A 21,032-nucleotide genomic window follows, 5' to 3' on the forward strand; every position below is an offset into this window, starting at 1 on the left:
GTTCATGAAGGTGGCTTACCACCATCTTCTCAAGGGCAATTAGTGATGGGCAATAAATGCTGGCCTTTCCAGTGACACCCACATCCCATGATCGAATAAAAAACTCGCAGCCCAGCAATGTGTTCAGCACAGAATGATCCCACACAAATCTATTCCCCACTAACACTTTCCACATTCATTCACTAGAAACAGCCCAGTGCCCGCGAGTAACTGCAGCTCTGTGTCTGACTTCAGTTAAACACACAACTCAAAACATTGTAAAGAGAAAACAAACCCCATTATAGTTCAACAGTCCATTCATGAGCAGTGAACCCTTCACCCCAACTCCTCATTCACCCCTACTCTCCAACCCCCCCTCACCCCAACTCCTCATTCACTCCTACTCTCCAACCCCCTCACCCCAACTCCTCTCTCGTCTTCCATTGACTTGAATGGATCGTATACTGACAATTGATATCTGTCAGAATTTGAAAGATATTTACAAATGCATCGAGGGGCTTTTAGAGTTTGGATCTTTCTTTATTCTGTCCACTCGAGGAGTTAGATAAACAATTTTCTCCTGTGAATAAAAAGCTGGAGTATTGGGCCATGATGTGTTTACTTGTTCATCTTATTGTCTCTAAATATTTAATCTTGTGGTTTCAGACAGAAGATAATCAAGCTCATAATAGATTGTCTTTTACTGATGTTATTAACAGCACTGCAAAATACAGACAGTATAGTTACCTGATCCGGAGAACGGGGATAATACAGTGGATTCAGAGCTCTCTGCTCCCCAGGTCTGTTCTAACAAGCTGCGGCTACACTAGTGATATTTATGTTTACTACATTCATGATCTGACCCTGCTCAAACCATAACCAGGATATCTGTGCATTGTTCTGACTGTGACCACATGGCTGTGTCTCTATCACACACAGACACCGTTTCCTTGTTTACATCTCCATACACAGACCGTCCCTTTACACATTACACATCACCCAGTCCAGGATGGCCAGCTCTCTAGTTGGCTCTTGATATATTGGTCTAGAAAACCATCCCTTATACACTCCAGGGAATCCTCCTCCACCATATTGCTACCAGTTTGGTTAGCCCAATCTATATGTAGATTAAAGTCACCCATGATAACTGCTGTACCTTTATTGCACACATCCCTAATTTCCTGTTTGATGCCATCCCCAACCTCACGATAACGTTTGGTGGTCCATACACAACTCCCACTAGCGTTTTCTGCCCTTTGGTGTTCCACAGCTCTACCCATTATAGATTCCAAATCATCCAAGCTAATGTCCTTCCTTACTCTATTGCATTAATCTACTCTTTAACCAGCAACGCTACCCCACGAGATTCGGCGGCAGTTGGTGAGGCGCGAGTCCGGGGTCGGAGGCCTATAAGAGGCCTATAAGAGGCACAGCGGCAGCGAGAGGCGTACTTGTGCAGCTACAGGGAGAAGGCAAAAAAGAAGTAGAAAGAAACAGAAAGGTGATGTCACAGCCAAGGGGGTAAGTGATTGGCTGGTGATTGGTGAGTAGTTTTTCTTTCTTCTCTTCTATAACAGTAAGTAAACTTTAGCATTGTTGTTGCCTATCTAAGGGTTAAATCATGACAGGACAGCTCGGTCGTGTGTTATGCTCCTCCTGTACCATGTGGGAACTCAGGGACGACTCCAGTGTTCCTGACGACGACGTGTGCGGGAAGTGTGTTCGCCTCCAGCTCCTGACGGACCACATTGCGGAGTTGGAGCTGAGGGTGGATTCACTCTGGAGCATCCACGATGCTGAGAATGACGTGAGTAGCACGTGTAGCGAGTTGGTCTTACCGCAGGTGAAGGGTCCACAGCCAGATAGGGAATGGAAGACCAGCAGGAAGAACAGTGCAAGGAAGGTAGTGCAGGGGTCCCCTGTGGTCATCCCCCTGCAAAACAGATACACTGCTTTGAGTACTGTTGAGGGGGATGACTCATCAGGGGAGGGCAGCAGCAGCCAAGTTCATTACACCGTGGCTGGCTCTGTTGAACAGGAGGGGAGGAAGAAGAGTGGGAGAGCGATAGTGATAGGGGATTCAATTGTAAGGGGAATAGATAGGCGTTTCTGCGGCCGCAACCGAGACTCCAGGATGGTATGTTGCCTCCCTGGTGCAAGGGTCAAGGATGTCTCTGAGCGGGTGCAGGACATTCTAAAAAAGGAGGGAGAACAGCCAGTTGTCATGGTGCACATTGGTACCAATGACATAGGTAAAAAAAAAAGGGATGAGGTCCTACGAAACGAATTTAAGGAGCTAGGAGCTAAATTAAAAAGTAGGACCTCAAAAGTAGTAATCTCGGGATTGCTACCAGTGCCACGTGCTAGTCAGAGTAGGAATCGCAGGATAGCGCAGATGAATACATGGCTTGAGCAGTGGTGCAGCAGGGAGGGATTCAAATTCCTGGGGCATTGGAACCGGTTCTGGGGGAGGTGGGACCAGTACAAAGCGGACGGTCTGCACCTGGGCAGGACCGGAACCAATGTCCTAGGGGGAATGTTTGCTAGTGCTGTTGGGGAGGAGTTAAACTAATATGGCAGGGGGATGGGAATCAATGCAGGGAGACAGAGGGAAACAAAAAGAAGACAAAAGCAAAAGACAGAAAGGAGATGAGGAAAAGTGGAGGGCAGAGAAACCCAAGACAAAAAACAAAAAGGGCCACTGTACAGCAAAATTCTAAAAGGAAAAAGGGTGTTAAAAAAACAAGCCTGAAGGCTTTGTGCCTTAATGCAAGGAGTATCCGTAATAAGGTGGATGAATTAACTGTGCAAATAGATGTTAACAAATATGATGTGATTGGGATTACGGAGACGTGGCTCCAGGATGATCAGGGCTGGGAACTCAACATCCAGGGGTATTCAACATTCAGGAAGGGTACAATAAAAGGAAAAGGAGGTGGGGTAGCATTGCTGGTTAAAGAAGAGATTAATGCAATAGTTAGAATGGACATTAGCTTGGATGATGTGGAATCTATATGGGTAGAACTGCAGAACACCAAATGGCAAAAAACGTTAGTGGGAGTTGTGTACAGACCTCCAAACAGTAGTAGTAATGTTGGGGAGGGCATCAAACAGGAAATTAGGGGAGCATGCAATAAGGGTGCAGCAGTTATAATGGGTGACTTTAATATGCACATAGATTGGGCTAACCAAACTGGAAGCAATACGGTGGAGGAGGATTTCCTGGAGTGCATAAGGGATGGTTTTCTAGACCAATATGTCGAGGAACCAACTAGGGGGGAGGCCATCTTAGACTGGGTGTTGTGTAATGAGAGAGGATTAATTAGCAATCTCGTTGTGCGAGGCCCCTTGGGGAAGAGTGACCATAATATGGTGGAATTCTGCATTAGGACGGAGATTGAAACAGTTAATTCAGAGACCATGGTCCAGAACTTAAAGAAGGGTAACTTTGAAGGTATGAGGTGTGAATTAGCAAGGATTGATTGGCGAATGATACTTAAGGGGTTGACTGTGGATGGGCAATGGCAGACATTTAGAGACCGCATGGATGAACTACAACAATTGTACATTCCTGTCTGTCGTAAAATTAAAAAAGGGAAGGTGGATCAACCGTGGCTATCAAGGGAAATCAGGGATAGTATTAAAGCCAAGGAAGTGGCATACAAATTGGCCAGAAATAGCAGTGAACCCGGAGACTGGGAGAAATTTAGAACTCAGCAGAGGAGGACAAAGGGTTTGATTAGGGCAGGGAAAATGGAGTACGAGAAGAAGCTTGCAGGGAACATTAAGACGGATTGCAAAAGTTTCTATAGATATGTAAAGAGAAAAAGGTTAGTAAAGAGAAAAAGGTCCCCTGCAGTCAGAATCAGGGGAAGTCATAACGGGGAACAAAGAAATGGCGGACCAATTGAACAAGTACTTTGGTTCGGTATTCACTAAGGAGGACACTAACAACCTTCCGGATATAAGAGGGGTCAGAGGTGCTAGTAAGGAGGAGGAACTGAGGGAAATCCTTATTAGTCGGGAAATTGTGTTGGGGAAATTGATGAGATTGAAGGCCGATAAATCCCCAGGGCCTGATGGACTGCATCCCAGAGTACTTAAGGAGGTGGCCTTGGAAATAGCGGATGCATTGACAGTCATTTTCCAACATTCCATTGACTCTGGATCAGTTCCTATCGAGTGGAGGGTAGCCAATGTATCCCTACTTTTTAAAAAAGGAGGGAGAGAGGAAACAGGGAATTATAGACCGGTAAGCCTGACATCGGTAGTGGGTAAGATGATGGAATCAATTATTAAGGATGTCATAGCAGCGCATTTGGAAAGAGGTGACATGATAGGTCCAAGTCAACATGGACTTGTGAAAGGGAAATCATGCTTGACAAATCTTCTAGAATTTTTTGAGGACAAGGGAGAACCAGTTGATGTGGTATATTTGGACTTTCAGAAGGCTTTCGACAAGGTCCCACACAAAAGATTAATGTGCAAAGTTAAAGCACATGGGATTGGGGGTAGTGTGCTGACATGGATTGAGAACTGGTTGTCAGACAGGAAGCAAAGAGTAGGAGTAAATGGGTACTTTTCAGAATGGCAGGCGGTGACTAGTGGGGTACCGCAAGGTTCTGTGCTGGGACCCCAGCTGTTTACACTGTACATTAATGATTTAAACGAGGGGATTAAATGTAGGAGCTCCAAATTTGCGGATGACACTAAGTTGGGTGGCAGTGTGAGCTGCGAGGAGGATGCTATGAGGCTGCAGAGCGACTTGGATAGGTTAGGTGAGTGGGCAAATGCATGGCAGATGAAGTATAATGTGGATAAATGTGAGGTTATCCACTTTGGTGGTAAAAACAGAGAGACAGACTATTATCTGAATGGTGACAGATTAGGAAAAGGGGAGGTGCAACAAGACCTGCGTGTCATGGTACATCAGTCATTGAAGGTTGGCATGCAGGTACAGCAGGCGGTTAAGAAAGCAAATGGCATGTTGGCCTTCATTGCGAGGGGATTTGAGTACAGGGGCAGGGAGGTGTTGCTACAGGGCATTGGTGAGGCCACACCTGGAGTATTGTGTACAATTTTGGTCTCCTAACCTGAGGAAGGACATTCTTGCTATTGAGGGAGTGCAGCGAAGGTTCATCAGACTGATTCCCGGGATGGCGGGACTGACCTATCAAGAAAGACTGGATCAACTGGGCTTGTATTCACTGGAGTTCAGAAGAATGATAGGGGACCTCATAGAAACGTTTAAAATTCTGATGGGTTTAGACAGGTTAGATGCAGGAAAAATGTTCCCAATGTTGGGGAAGTCCAGAACCAGGGGTCACAGTCTAAGGAGAAGGGGTAAACCATTTAGGATCGAGATGAGGAGGAACTTCTTCACCCAGAGAGTGGTGAACCTGTGGAATTCTCTACCACAGAAAGTTGTTGAGGCCAATTCACTAAATATATTCAAAAAAGAGTTAGATGTAGTTCTTACTACTAAGGGGATCAAGGGGTATGGTGAGAAAGCAGGAATGGGGTACTGAAGTTGCATGTTCAGCCATGAACTCATTGAATGGCGGTGCAGGCTAGAAGGGCCGATTGGCCTACTCCTGCACCTATTTTCTATGTTTCTACCTCCTTTTCCTTTCTGTCTATCCTTCCTGAATATTGAATATCCCTGGTTGTTGAGTTCCCAGCCTTGGTCATCCTGGAGCCATGTCTCCGTAATCCCAATTACATCATATCCGTTAACAGCTATCTGTGCAATTAATTCATCTACCTTATTACAAATGCTCCTCGCATTGAGACACAGAGCCTTCAGGCTTGTTTTTTTCTTTTACACACTTTGTCCTTTTTAGAATTATGTTGTACTGTGACCCTTTTTGATTTTTGCCTTTGATTTCTCTGCCTTCCACTTTTCCTTATCTCCCTTCGACCTTTTGCTTCTGCCCCCATTTTACTTCCCTCTCTTTGTTCGCATGCCTGACACAACATTTCCAAAGCAAGCGCTCTACTCGGAACTCCGACACAGCAAGCGAGCCCCAGGTGGGCAGATGAAATGTTTCAAGGACACCCTCAAAGTCTCCCTGATAAAGTGCAACATCCCCACCGACACCTGGGAGTCCCTGGCCAAATACCACCCTAAGTGAGTGACGGTGTGAGCTGTGGGGTGGATGCTAAGAAGCTGCAGAGTGACTTGGACAGGTTAGGTGAGTGGGCAAATGCATGGCAGATGCAGTATAATGTGGATAAATGTGAGGTTATCCACTTTGCTGGCAAAAACACAAAGGCAGAATATTACCTGAATGGCGGCAGATTAGGAAAGGGGGAGGTACGAGACCTGGGTGACATGGTACATCAGTCATTGAAATTTGGCATGCAAGTACAGCAGGCGGTGAAGAAGGCAAATGGCATGGTGGCCTTTATAGCTACAGAATTTGTGTATAGGAACAAGGAGGTCCTCCTGCAGTTGTACATTGCCTTGGTGAGGCCTCAACTGGAATATTGTGTTCAGTTTTGGTCTCCTAATCTGAGGAAGGACGTTCTTGCTATTCAGGGAGTGCAGCGAATGTTCATCAGACTGATTCCCGGGATGACAGGACTGACATATGAAGAGAGACTGGATCGACTGGGCCTGTATTCACTGGAGTGTAGAAGGATGAGAGGGGATCTCATAGAAACAGGTAAAATTCTGATGGGACGGGACAGGTTAGATGCAGGAAGAATGTTCCCGATGTTGGGGAAGTCCAGAACCAGGGGACACAGTCTAAGGATAAGGGGTGAGATGAGGAGAAACTTCTTCACTCAGAGAGTTGTTAACCTGTGGAATTCTCTACTGCAGAGAGTTGTTGATGCCAGTTCATTGGATATATTCAAGAGGGAGTTAGATGTGGCCCCGACTGCTAAAGGGATCAAGGGGTATGGAGTGAAAGCAGGAAAAGGGTACTGAGGTGAATGATCACATTGAATGGTGATGCAGGCTCGAAGGGCCAAATGACCTACTCCTGCACCCTATTTTCTATGCATCTGGGAGGACGCTGAGCACCTCGAGTCTCGTTGCCGAGAGCATGCAGAAATCAAGCGGAACCAGTATGCGCCAAAACAGACTCCCCACCCACCCACTGTCTGTCTGTCCCACCTGTGACAGAGACTGTAATTCCCCGATTGGACTGTTCAGTCACCTGAGAACTCACTGAGTGGACCAAGTCTCCCTCGCTCCGAGGGTCTGTCTGTGACGTGACTGGAACCCTGAAGCCCCGCCCACTCATTGTTCCTGGCCAAGGGCCGCGCATGCGCCGTGACTCCGCCTGTGGAAGATGGCGGCCAGTGACCCCGCTGACCCGGGCCTGTCACTGCGGGACAAACAGGGGGCCTGCGGGTTCTGATTCTATGCGTGAGGCCTACACCGGGTGTTTATGAAGATTCCCAGCCTACCCCCGGGTCCATATCTCCCCGCAGCGCCCACAATATCCTACCGCCTTCCGGAAGCATATGTCCGACACAGCTACGTCTTCACCGCCCGCGCATGCTCAGTGAGGGAGACCCGGGCTCAGCCCCGCCCATTGGGGGGGGCGCAAGCCCCGCCCCACGCACACTCTGATTGGTTGGAGGTCCCACCGCCCGCTCGGTCCTCCAGTTCCGCCCCCGCTTTTCCTATTGGTTGGGAGCTGCCGTCAATCACCCGGGCAGTGTGAGCTGAGCATGCGCGGGCGGTGCGGGCCCAGGCCCCGAACAAGAACCTGCGGCTCCGGCCTTTCCCCGAGCGGGGCCCCCGGGCAAGGCGGGGGCAGCTGCGGGGCTTTCTCCCGGTGACAGGCCCGGGGGACGTCCGCCATCTTGGGAGGCTGAGGGGGCAGCAGGGCGCATGCGCGGCCTTTCCCTGGGCCAGGAACCAGGAGGAGAGAATGTTGTGAATTTCTATCCTGGACTCACAGTCAGGGCTTTTGTAAACTGCTGTTCCAGGCTGTGAGAGAAGGGGAGCAGCATTTACAGGCCGCAAACTCACACCCAACATCACATCCAGGTCTGACACACTCACTCCATTCATCAGGAACCCAATATCATCGGCCTTTCAATGTGGAAGGAGAAATGTTTGTTCTGTCTGTGGGAAAAGATTTCAAACATCAGTGTGACTGGAGAGCACCGAGACACACACACCCGAGTGAGAGTGTTCCAGTGCACTGACTGTGGAAAGAGCTTTAACCAGTTACACAGCCTGAAAAAACATCGCACCATTCACAGCGGGGAGAAACCGTACACGTGTTCTGTGTGTGGACGAGGCTTCAACTGATCGTCCAACCTGGAGAGACACAAGAACACCTGCACCATGGAGAAACCATGGAAATGTGGGGACTGTGCAAATGCATTTAATTATTCATCTGAGCTGATAAATCATCAACGCAGTCACACCGGGGAGAGGCCATTCATCTGCTCCGTGTGTGGGAAGGGATTCACTCACTCGTCCATTCTCCAGACACATCAGCGAGTTCACACTGACGAGAGACCATTCAGCTGCACTCACTGTGAGAAGAGGTTCAAGCAGTCATCCAACCTCTTTCTACACCAGCGAGTTCACACTAAGGAGAGGCCATTCACCTGCACTGTGTGTGGGAAGGGATTCACTCGGTCATCCCACCTGCTGACACACCACCAAGTTCACACCGGGGAGAGGCCATTCACCTGCTCCGTGTGTCAGAAGGGATTCACTAATTCATCCAACCTTCTGACACACCATCGAGTTCACACTGGGGAGAGGCCATTCACCTGCTCCGTGTGTGGAAAGGGATTCACTCGTACATCCGACCTTCTCAAACACCAGCGAATTCACACTGGGGAGAGGCCGTTCACCTGCTCCGTGTGTGAAAAGGGATTTAATCGATCATCGAACCTGCTGGCCCACCATCGAATTCACACTGGGGAGAGGCCGTTCACCTGCTCCGTGTGTGAAAAGGGATTTAATCGATTATATAACCTGTTGACACACCAGCGAGTTCACCTGTGTCTGCAGGGGTTGGATTCTGCTCTTAGTCACATCCAAGACTGAACCATCTTCATTATGACAGTTGGGTTTTGTTTTTGCTGATATTAATAACCTTATAACTGGGTTGGAGTTTAATATTCTGGATAAATAGCTGTTTGAATTGTCGGGCTGCTGTGTTCCTTTAAGAACCACTGTCTGGTCTTTCCCCGTAATTTCTGATGAGAGTCCCTGAATTATTTTACAATAAAATTATGACCTTTTACTTCAATCCTAAATTGATCTTTGGTACAAAATCTATAATTCCGTGTCTAAAAGGTTCCATTGATTAACATCTCCAATGAGAAAGTGCTGATTAATCCTTTGCAGACAATTCTTACTGACATGCACATTACACACAGTGGCACCTCCATCATCCACCAGAAAGAAGGGAAATGGGAATCAGAGATCCTTAAGTGTTGCCCCTCCTGTCTGGTACAGCAATCCTGTTGGCACGGGAATGAAGACATGTCCAGTCGAAGTAATGGGATGAGTTAAAGATATTTACTCAGATGGGCAGGTGGTGGGAAGTGGTGTTCCACAGGGATCGCTGCTAGGATCACCGTTCACCATTTACATAATTGATTTGGACTTGAGAATCAGAGGTACAATTTCAAAATTTGCAGATAGCACAAAATTAGGTGGTGTAGTTAATAATGAGGAAGACTGTGATAGCATCCTTGTAGAATTATTTAGTGTTAAATAAATAGCAGCATCTTTTGATTTGCTTTGACTGATCACATCACCATAGAGTTATGTGCAAAACAAAAATCATTTAACAGCTCCCAAATTCAGAATTGTCAGATTCAAACTCAATTTTTTTCAAGTACAATCTAACATTTCAAAAATTATAATGGATGTCGGCGAGATATTAGGACTGTTGTCTAACACAATCCAAACACAGTGACACACAGAGAGATGGGCAAGTGTAGCTTCACAGTAAAACCTTTCAAGTCTCACTAAAAACTGGCAGATTGTTGACTAATGGAGTTGTGATCTTTGTAAATTAAGGAAGGAAATGCATGGAAATGTGTCAAAGAGTTCATTTACAGAGTGGGGCATCATCTCCCGTTGATTTCTGTTTCTGACACTATGCAACAGAAAAAGATAATTATAACACAAGTCCTCTGCGATAGGGGGATGTTTCCTCTCTTTAAAGAGCCATGAAAGAATTCATCTGTACCTTGCACTCCCTGCATGGTCTGTGTGGATCGACAGCCGGATCCTCTGCTGGGATCCACTGTGGTGTCTCACGGGGGCCATCACAACCATCAAAGATTTACTGATAGATTAACTCCTGTGTCCTCAGCCCACAGGTTTAACTTTATGGACAGTAAGTTCTGGAATGTAATCCTTTTTAGTCAGTGGCATTTCTCTATTTGGAGTTCCAGCTCTTACTCCTTCCCCTAGTTTACCAGGAATTCACTGATCAGGTGTCCCTTCATTTCTTTGTGAAGGTTGTTATTTTCTCCATCCTGGGATCCCGGGTCTGCAGTAGCGGTCGCGATATGTGGTTATAATGGAATGGACACCAGATTGGAAAGTCTGTCAATCTATGTCTGCCCTTCTGTCTGTTCCCTCTGTCCCGCAGAGCTGTATCAGTGGGGTGTATTTGCACTTCCGGGGGCATAGCCATTGGTCACTCTTAACCTCCTGCCGATAACACAATTATTCTCAGACCATTCATCAAGTTCCCTCCAAACTCTCCGGGATTCTGGCATTACAATGTGGTACAATACACACAACAATGCCTTGTTATTATCTCCTGTGTGTTCTTAATGTGAAACATTACTGTTATGTATTTAACCCCTTGTAACCTGTATTACACTACCACCCGAGGATTTACCTGTTGGAGTCCCAAGGGATGCTGGGATCCCTTGGGAGCACGGTATATAAGCAGGCCACTCACAAAGTACCTGCAGTCTGGAGTCTTATTGAAGGAGCCAAGGTCACACTTGCTCATTGTACACAGTACTCAGTTTCATCCTTTATTATGAACATATCAATTGGCAACGAGGTAATGAACAACAGCGTGAAAATGCAAGGAACAACTGGTATCCTGGAGAAGTACTCAGAATGGGACGATTGGGAGGTCTTCGTGGAGAGACTCGACCAATACTTTGTGGCCAACGAGGTGGAAGGAGACGAGAACGCTGCCAAACGAAGGGCGATCCTCCTAACTGGCTGTGGGACAACAACCTATGGCCTCATGAAGAATCTCCTAGCACCGGCAAAACCAACAGCTAAATCCTATGAAAAATTGTGTATGGTGGTTTGGGAGCACCTAAATCCTAAGGAAAGCGTTTTGATGGCGATATATCAGTTCTACATGTGTTAATGAGCAGAGGGCCAGGAAGTGGCGAGCTATGTCACCAAACTAAGGCGCCTCATAGAAACATAGAAAATAAGTGCAGGAGTAGGCCATTTGGCCCTTCGAGCCTCCACCACCATTCAATAAGATCATGGCTGATTATTCCCTCAGTACCCCTTTCCTGCTTTCTCTCCATACTCGTTGATCCCCATAGCTGTAAGGGCCATATCGAACTCCCTCTTGAATATATCCAATGAACTGGCGAATTCTACAGGTTAACAACTCTCTGAGTGAAGAAGTTTCTCCTCATCTCAGTCCTAAATGGCCTACCCCTTATCCTAAAACTGTGTCGCCTGGTTCTGGACTTCCAACATCGGGAACAATCTACCCGCATCTAACCTGTCCCGTCCTATCAGAATTTTGTATGTTTCTATGAGATCCCCTCTCATCCTTCTAAACTCCAATGTATAAAGGCCCAGTTGATCCAGTCTCCCCTCATATGTCAGTCCGGCCATCCCAAGAATCAGTCTGGTGGACCTTCGCTGCACTCCCTCAATAGCAAGAACATCCTTCCTCAGATTAGGAGACCAAAATTGAACACAATATTCCAGGTGATGCCTCACCAAGGCCCGAAACAACTGCAGTAAGACCTCCCTGCTCCTATACTCAAATCCCTAGTCATGAAGGCCAACATACCATTTGCCTTCTTTACTGCCTGCTGCACCTGTATGCCAACTTTCAATGACTAATGAACCATGACACCCAGGTCTCATTGCACCTCCCCTTTTCCTAATCTGCCACCACTCAGATAATATTCTGTCTTTGCGTTTTTGCCCCCAAAGTGGATAACCTCACATTTATCCACATTATACTGCATCTGCCATGCATTTGCCCACTCACCTAACCTGTCTAAGTCACCCTGCAGCCTCTTAGCATCCCCCTCACAGCTCACACCGCCACCCCGTTTAGTGTCATCTGCAAACTTGGAGATATTACACTCAATTCCTTTATCCAAATCATTGATGTATATTCACTAAACGGACTGCAGTTGTTCAAGGAGGTGGCTCACAACCATCTTCTCACCGGTGTTACGTATGTAACTATGTAATACTTGCCACCAGAGGGCGCGACTGTTGGAGTCCTAATCGTCACCTGCACACATGAGCAGGGCCAGTATAAAAGGTTGGCTGCCATGTTGTTTAGGCACTCTGGAGTTGTAATAAAGATGACTAAGGTCACACGAAGTTTAGCTCACAGTACTCACCCTCGTGGAGTTCTTCTACACAATAATTGGCGACAAGTAACAGAATACGAACCTTCACGCAACCATGGCTGCCGTTGGAATATTAGAGAGATTCGTAGAGGGTGATGATTGGGAAGCCCTCGTCGAGCATCTCGACCAGTACTTCATGGCCAACGAGCTGGAAGGAGACACTAATGCGGTCAAATGCAGGGCGGTTCTCCTCACCAGCTGTGGGCCTAAAATATACGGCCTCATCAAGAATCTGCTTGCACCGACAAAACCAACGGAGAAGGAATATACAGAGTTGTACACTCTAGTTCGGGACCACCTCAAGTCGAAGGAGAGTATCCTCATGGCCAAGTATCGTTTTACACGCACCATCGCTCCGGGGGCCAAGACGTGGTGGATTATGTCGCCGACCTGAGATGCATCGCGGGACCGTGCGATTTTGGAGCTGCGTTGGGGGAAATGCTGCGGGACATTTTCATGCTGGGCACCAGCCACGAGGTCATTCTTCGAAAGCTGCTGGCTGCCTAAACCCTAGACCTGAGCAGGGCCTTCGCGATCGCCCAGGCATGCATGGCCATGGACGATAACACCAAACAGATATCTTCTCAACATCGAAGCTCACCGACAAGTGCATAAAATGACGTTGCCAGCAGGCTGAACTGCATATGGCAGGGCCTATACGTCTGCGGCTGCAACACCTGTGATGACTCAGAGTCTGCCATCGGGAGTGAATGTGAATCCATTAGCACCGTGTTGGTGCTGCGGGGGTAATCATCGGGCCCATCAATGTCGATTCAAGCACTACGTGTGCAAAGGCTGCGCAACAATGGGGCACCTCCGGCAAATGTACAAACGTGCTGCGACACACCACGTGGCAGATGATGATTGATCCGGCACCGATCATGCAGCACAGGCAACTCAACCCAAGGAATAAGTGTATGGAGTACATACCTTCACCACCAAGAGCCCTCCTATAATGCTGGAAGTCAAATTAAATGGCGTTCCTGTATCTATGGAGTTGGACACGGGTGCAAGTCAGTCAATAATGAGCCAGTAGACTTTCGAGAAACTGTGGGACAATAAGGCACAAAGGCCCAAACTGAGCCTGATTAATGCAAAGCTGCGTACCTACACCAAAGAGCTCATACCAGTCATTGGAAGTGCGGCAGTGAAGGTATCGTATAATGGAGCTGTGCATGACGTATCACTGTGGATTATTCCAAGCAATGGTCCAACGCTCTATGGCAGAAGCTGGCTAGAAAAGATTAGATGGAATTGGAACGACATCAAAGCACTATCTTGAGTGGATGACGCCTCATGTGCTCAAGTGCTGAGCAAGTTTCCCTCGCTATTCGAACCAGGCATCGGCAACTTCACAGGCTCCAAGGTACAGATCCATCCAGGCCCCGGTGCACAGCCCGTCCATCACAAGGCTCGGGCAGTTCCATCCATGATGAGGGAAAAAGTTGAGATCGAACTCGATGGAATCATATTGCCAGTCGAGTTCAATGAGTGAGCCAGTCCAATTGATCCTGTGTTGAAAAGCGATGGCACGGTCAGAATCTGCGGAGACTACAAGGTAACGATTAACTGAATCTCACTCCAGGACCAGTAGCCGCTGCCCTAGGCGGATGGCCTGTTTGCAACTTAAGCGGGGGAGGGGGGGAAATTCGTTCACCAAGTTGGACCTAACCTCCGCCGACATGACACAGGAGCTGGCTAAATCTTCGAAAAGACTGATGTGCATCAACACACCCAAAGGGCTGTGTATATACCACAGATGCCCTTTCAGGATTCGCTCGGCTGCAGCCATTTTCCAGAGAAACATGGAGAGTTTGCTGAAATCTGTTTTGCGCACCGTTGTATTTCAAGACGAAATCCTGATCACCGGTCGTGACACCATCGAACACCTACACAACCTGGAAGGTGTTCTAAGTCGCCTAGACAGAGTGGGACTCAGGCTGAAACGCTCCAAGTTTGTTTTCCTAGCACCAGAAGTCGAATTTTTGGGGAGAAAGATTGCAGCAGACGGCATCAGATCCACGGACTCAAAGACAGAGGTCATCAAGAATGCACTCAGACCACAGAATGTGATGGAGCTGCGTTCATTCCTGGGACTCCTCAACTATTTCAGTAACTTTCTACCTGGCTTGAGCACGTTGTTAGAACCTTTGCACATGTTGCTTGTAAGGGTGATGACTGGGTTTGGGGCAAAAATCAAGACACAGCTTTTGAGAAGGCCAGGAACCTGCTATGTTCAAATAAGTTACTTGTACACTATGAGCCATGTAAACGTTTAGTGCTAGCTTGTGACGCCTCATCGTACAGGGTCGGCTGTGTGTTACAGTAAGCCAATGTATCAGGCAACCTCCAACCGGTTGCATACACGTCTAGAACTCTGTCTAAGGCTGAGAGAGCCTATAGTATGGTCAAGAAAGAGGTGTTAGCATGTGTATATGGGGTTAAGAAAATGCACCAATACCTACTTGGACTTCGGTTTGAGCTTGAAACTGACCACAAGCTGCTCATTTCGCTGTTTTCAGAGAGCAAAGGTATAAACACCAATGCTTCGTCCCGCATCCAAAGATGGGCACTAACATTATTTGCTTATGACTATGTTATCCGCCACAGACCAGGCACTGAAAACTGTGCCGATGCTCTCAGCCGGCTACCATTACCCACCACTGGGGTTGAAATGGCGCAGCCCACAGACTTACTACTGGTCATGGATGCTTTTGAGAGCGAGGGGTCACCTGTCACGGCTCACCAGGTCAGGACCTGGACCAGCCAGGATCCTGTGCTATCGTTAGTAAAGAGTTGCATCCTAAATGGGAACTGGTCGGCCGTTCCCAGGGAAATGCAAGATGAAATTAAGCCAGTCGGATTGTATCGTATGGGGTAATCGTGTGATTTTGCCAAAAAAAGGCAGAGAAACGTTTATACACAACTTACACAGTACCCACCCAGACATTGTCATGATGAAGGCAATTGCCAGGTTGCATGTTTGGTAGCCCGGCATTGACTTGGACTTGGAGTTATGCATGCATCAGTGCAACACTTGTTCGCAACTGAGCAATGCACCAAGGGAGGCTCCATTAAGTCTGTGATCATGGCCCTCCAAACCGTGGTCCAGAACCCACATAGATTTTGCCGGCCCCTTTCAAGGAAAGATGTTTTTAGTAGTAGTATACGCTTACTCCAAATGGATTGAATGCGTAATCATGTCACCCAGCACGTCCACAGCCACCATTGAAAGCCTCTGGGCCATGATCGCCACCCATGGCTTGTCCGACATCCTTGTCAGCGACAATGGACCATGTTTCACCAGCTTGGAATTCAACGAGTTTATGACCCGCAATGGCATCAACCATGTCAGATCTGCTCCATTTAAGCCCGCGTCTAATGGTCAAGCGGAGCGGGCAGTCCAAACAATCAAGCATAGCATGAAACGCGTGACATACAGCTCCCTGCAGACCCGCTTGTATCGCATTCTGCTCAGTTACCAGACGCAACATCAGTCGCTTACCGGGGTTCCCCCGGCAGAATTGTTAATGAAGAGAGCCCTCAAAACCAGGCTCTCTCTCATTCTCCCCGATCTTAATGATCAGGTGGAAACCCAGTGACACCGGCAGAACATGTACCACGATCGCGCGGCTGTTTCACGTGACATTGATGTTAACGACCTTGTGTTTGTCCTGAATTACGGTCATGGTCCCAAGTGGGTTGCTTACACTGTTTTGGCCAAGGAAGGGAATAGGGTGTTTATAATCAAACTGTTAAATGGCCAAATGTGCAGAAAGCATTTAGATCAGACCAAATTACGATTTACTGACAACCATGAACGACATGAAGAGGACATCACCAGCGAAGTTCCACTAACACACACCCAACCAGCAATCGACCAATCACAAGGATGAACCCACCGTTCCTGTCAGTCCGGTCAGACCAGCTACAGTGCAGTGCGTTAATGGTCCGACCAACTCACACACGCCAGGGTTTGAACTTAGATGATTAACCAGGGAGCGAAGAGCTCAGGATCGCCTCAACTCGTATATATAACTTGACCGAAGACTATTGGGGGGGAGGGAAGTGATGTCATGTATGTAAATGTAATACTTGCCATCGGAGGGTGCGACTGTTGGAGTTCTAATGGTCACCTGCACATACGTGCAGGGCCAGTATAAAGGCTTGGCTGCCATACTGTTTAAGCACTCTGAAGTTGTAATAAAGACTAAGGCCACGCTAAGTTTAGCTCACAGTACTCAGCCTCATGGAGTTCTTCTATACACAACAACAGGCAATGAGGGATGGCCAATAAATGCTGGCCTTGCAGCAATGTCCTCATTCCATAAATGAATAAGATTGGGGAATTAATAATGGAGAACAGGGAAATGATGTTGAACAAATATTTTGTATCGGTCTTCATGGTAGAAGACTCGAAGAACATCCCAATAGTGGATAATCAAGGGGCTATAGGTACTAATGAAGTTGGGGAGGGGTTAAACAAATATGGCAGGTGGATGGGAACCTCTGCAGAGAGAGAGAGGAAAGTAGAATGGGGGCAGAAGCAAAAGATAGAAAGAAGAAAAGTAAAAGTGGAGGGCAAAGAATGGAGCTGCGGAATACCAAAGGGCAGAAAACACTAGCGGGAGTTGTGTACAGACCACCAAACAGTAGTAGTGAGGTTGGGGACAGCATCCAACAAGAAATTAGGGATGCGTGCAATAAAGGTACAGCAGTTATCATGGACACATTAATCTACATATAGATTGTGCTCACCAAACTGGTCGCAATACGATGGAGGAGGATTTCCTGGAGTGTATTAGGGATGGTTTTCTGGATCAATATGTCAAGGAACTAACTAGAGGGCTAGCCATCCTAGACTGGGTGTTGTGTAATGAGAGAGGACTAATTAGCAATCTTGCTGTGCGAGGCTTCTTGGGGAAGAGTGATCATAATATGGTAGAATTTTTTATTAAGATGGAGAGTGACAGTTAATTCAGAGACTAGGATCTCGAACTTAAGGAAAGATAATTTCGATGGTATGAGACGTGAATTGGCTAGAATAGACTGGCAAATGATACTTAAAGTGTTGACGGTGGATAGGCAATGGCAAACATTTAAATATCACATGATGAACTTCAAAAATTGTACATCCTGTCTGGAGTAAAAATAAAACGGGGAAGGTGGCTCAACCTCGGCTAACAGGGGAAATTAAGGATAGTGTTAAATCCAAGGAAGAGGTATATAAATTGGCAATTAAAAGCAGCAAACCTGAGGACTGCGAGAAATTTAGAATTCAGCAGAGGAGGACAAAGGGTTTAATTAGGAGGGGGATAATAAAATATGAGAGGAAGCTTGCCGGGAACATAAAAACTGACTGCAAAAGTTTCTATAGATATGTGAAGAGAAAAAGATTAGCAAAGACAAACATAGGTCCCTTGCAGTCAGATTCAGGTGAATTTATAATGAGGTACAAAGAAATGGCAGACCAGTTGAACAAATACTTTGGTTCTGTCTTCACTAAGGAAGACACAAATAATCTTCTGGAAGTACTAAGGGACTGAGGGTCTAGCGAGAAGGAGGAACTGAAGGAAATTCTTATTAGTCAGGAAATTGTGTTAGGGAAATTGAAGGCCGATAACTCCCCAGGGTCTGATAGTCTGCATCCCAGAGTACTTAGGGAAGTGGCCCTAGAAATAGTGGTTGCATTGGTGATCATTCTCCAACAGTCTATCGACACTGGATCAGTTCCTATGGACTGGAGGGTAGCTAATGTAACACCACTTTTTAAAAAAGGAGGGAGAAAACGGGGAATTAAAGACTGGTTCGCCTGACATCACGAGTGGGGAAAATGTTGGAATCAATTGTTAAAGATGAAATAACAGCGCATTTGGAAAGCAGTGACAGGATCGGTCCAAGTCAGCATGGATTTATGAAAGGGAAATCATGCTTGACAAATCTTCTAGAATTTTTTTGAGGATGTAATAGTAGAGTGGACAAGGGAGAACCAATGGGTGTGGTGTATTTGGACTTTCAAAAGGCTTTTGACAAAGTTCCACACAAGAGGTTGGCGTGCAAAATTAAAGCACATGGTATTGGGGGTAATGTACTGACGTGGATAGAGAACTGGTTGGCAGACAGGAAGCAGAGAGAGTCGGCATAAACGGGTCCTTTTCAGAATAGCAGGCAGTGACTAGTGGGGTGCCGCAGGGCTCAGTGCTGGGACCCCAGTTATTTACAATATACATTAATGATTTGAATGAAGGAATTGAGTGTAATATCTCCAAGTTTGCAGATGACACTAAGCTGGGTGGCAGAGTGAGCTGTGAGGAGGATGTTAAAAGGCTGCAGGGTGACTTGGACAGGTTAGGTGAGTGGGCAAATGCATGGCGGATGCAGTATAATGTGGATAAATGTGAGGTTACCCACTTTGGTGGCAAAAACAGGAAGGCAGAATATTATCTGAATGGTGACAGATTAGGAAAAGAGGAGGTGCAATGAGACCTGGGTGTCATGGTTCATCAGTTATTGAAAGTAGGCATGCAGGTTCAGCAGGCGGTGAAGAAGGCAAATGGTATGTTGGCCTTCATAGCGAGAGGATTTATCAGCCTTCAATCCCATCAATTTTCCGAACACAATTTCCTGACTAATAAAGATTTCCTTCAGTTCCTCCTTCTCGCTAGACCCTCGGTCCCCTAGTATTTCCGGAAGGTTATTTGTGTCTTTGTTAATGAAGACAGAACCAAAGTATTTGTTCAATTGGTCTGCCATTTCTTTGTTCCCCATTGTAAATTTATCTGATTCTGACTGCAAGGGACTAATCTTTTTCTCTTCAAATATCTATGGAAGCTTTTGCAGTCAGTTTTTATGTTCCCTGCAAGCTTACTCCTATACTCTAATTTCCCCCTCCTAATTAAACCCTTTGTCTGCCTATAATGAATTCTAAATTTCTCCCAGTCCTCAGGATTGCTACTTTTTCTGGCCAATTTATATGCCTATCCCTTGGATTTAACACTATCCCTAATTTCCCTTGTTAGCCATGGTTGAACCACCTTCCCCGTTTTATTTTTACGCCAGACAGAGATGTACAATTATTGAAGTTCATCCATGTGATCTTTAAATGTCTGCCACTGCCATCCGCCATTAACCCTTTAAGTATCATTTGCCAGTCTATCCTAGCCAATTCACGTCTCATACCATCGAAGTTACCTTTCCTTAACTTCAGGATCCTAGTCTCTGAATTAACTGTGTCACTCTCCATCTTAATGAAGAATTCTACCATATTATGGTGACTCTTCCCCAAGGGACCTTGCACAACAAGATTGCTAATTAATCCTCTCTCATTACACAACACCCAGTCCAGGATGGCCAGCTCTCCAGTTGTTTCTTTGACATATTCGTCTAGAAAACCATCCCTTATACACTCCAGGAAATCCTCCTCCACCGTATTGCTATCAGTTTGGTTAGCCCAATCTATATGTAGATTAAAGCCACCCATGATAACTGCTGTAGCTTTATTGCACACATCCCAAATTACCTGTTTGATGCCATCCCCAACCTCATTACTACTGTTTGGTAGACTGTTCACAACTCCCACTAGCGTTTTCTGCCCTTTGGCGTTCCACAGCTCTACCCATACAGATTCCACATCATCCAAGCTAATGTCCTTCCTTACTATTGTGTTAATCTCCTCTTTAACCAGCAACGCTACCCCACCTCCTTTTCCTTTCTGTCTATCCTTCCTGAATATTGAATACCCCTGGATGTTGAGTTCCCAGCCTTGGTCACCCTGGAGCCTCGTCTCCGTAATTCCAATTACATCATGTCCGTTAACAGCCATCTGCGCAGTTAATTCAGCCACCTTATTACGAATGCTCCTCACATTGAGACACAGAGCATTCAGGCTTGTTTTTTTTAAAAACACTCTTTGTCCTTTTAGAATTATGTTGTAATGTGGCCCTTTTTGATTTTTGCCGTTGATTTTTCTACCCTCCACTTTTCCTTATCTCCTTTCTACCTTTTGGTTCTGCCCCCATTTTACTCCCCTCTGTCTTCCTGCATAGATTGCCATCCCTCTAACATATTAGTTTAAACCCTCCCCAACAGCCCGAGCAAACACTCCCCCTAGGACATTAGTCCCGGTCCTGCCCAGGTGCAGACCGTCCGGTTTGCACTGGTCCCACCTCCCCCAGAACCAGTTCTAATGTCCCAGGAATTTGAATCACTCCCTCATGCACCATTTCTCAAGCCACGTATTCATCTTAACTATCCTGTAATTCCTACTCTGACTAGCACGTGGCACCGGTAGCAATCCTGAGATTACTACCTTCGAGGTCCTACTTTTAAAATTTAACTCCTAGCTCCCTAAATTCAGCTTGTAGGACCTCATCCCGTTTTTTTACCTATATCGTTGGTACCTATATGCACCACGACAACTGGCTGTTCACCCTCCCCCTCCAGAATGCCCTGCAGCCGCTCCAAGACAT

At 46.6% G+C, this 21,032-nt stretch overlaps 2 protein-coding genes and 1 pseudogene across 2 annotated transcripts in view; 1 reads left to right on the forward strand and 2 right to left on the reverse strand.

The window, feature by feature from the left end:
- Positions 1-7,485, reverse strand: part of LOC139273553 (zinc finger protein 16-like) — a 45,851-nt pseudogene extending 38,366 nt beyond the window's left edge.
- LOC139274083 (zinc finger protein 850-like) overlaps positions 1-9,219 on the forward strand; it is a 203,474-nt gene extending 194,255 nt beyond the window's left edge. The window contains exon 4 of the mRNA XM_070891132.1: positions 8,438-9,219. Within this exon, the coding sequence (XP_070747233.1) occupies positions 8,438-9,007 (570 nt within the window). The 3' untranslated portion in view covers positions 9,008-9,219. The remainder of the gene's footprint in view (positions 1-8,437) is intronic.
- LOC139273518 (zinc finger protein 664-like) overlaps positions 1-21,032 on the reverse strand; it is a 221,311-nt gene that overhangs the window by 175,742 nt on the left and 24,537 nt on the right. The window lies entirely within an intron of this gene.

Source organism: Pristiophorus japonicus, chromosome 9 (assembly GCF_044704955.1).
Source record: "Pristiophorus japonicus isolate sPriJap1 chromosome 9, sPriJap1.hap1, whole genome shotgun sequence".
NCBI classification, from domain to species: Eukaryota; Metazoa; Chordata; class Chondrichthyes; family Pristiophoridae; genus Pristiophorus; species Pristiophorus japonicus.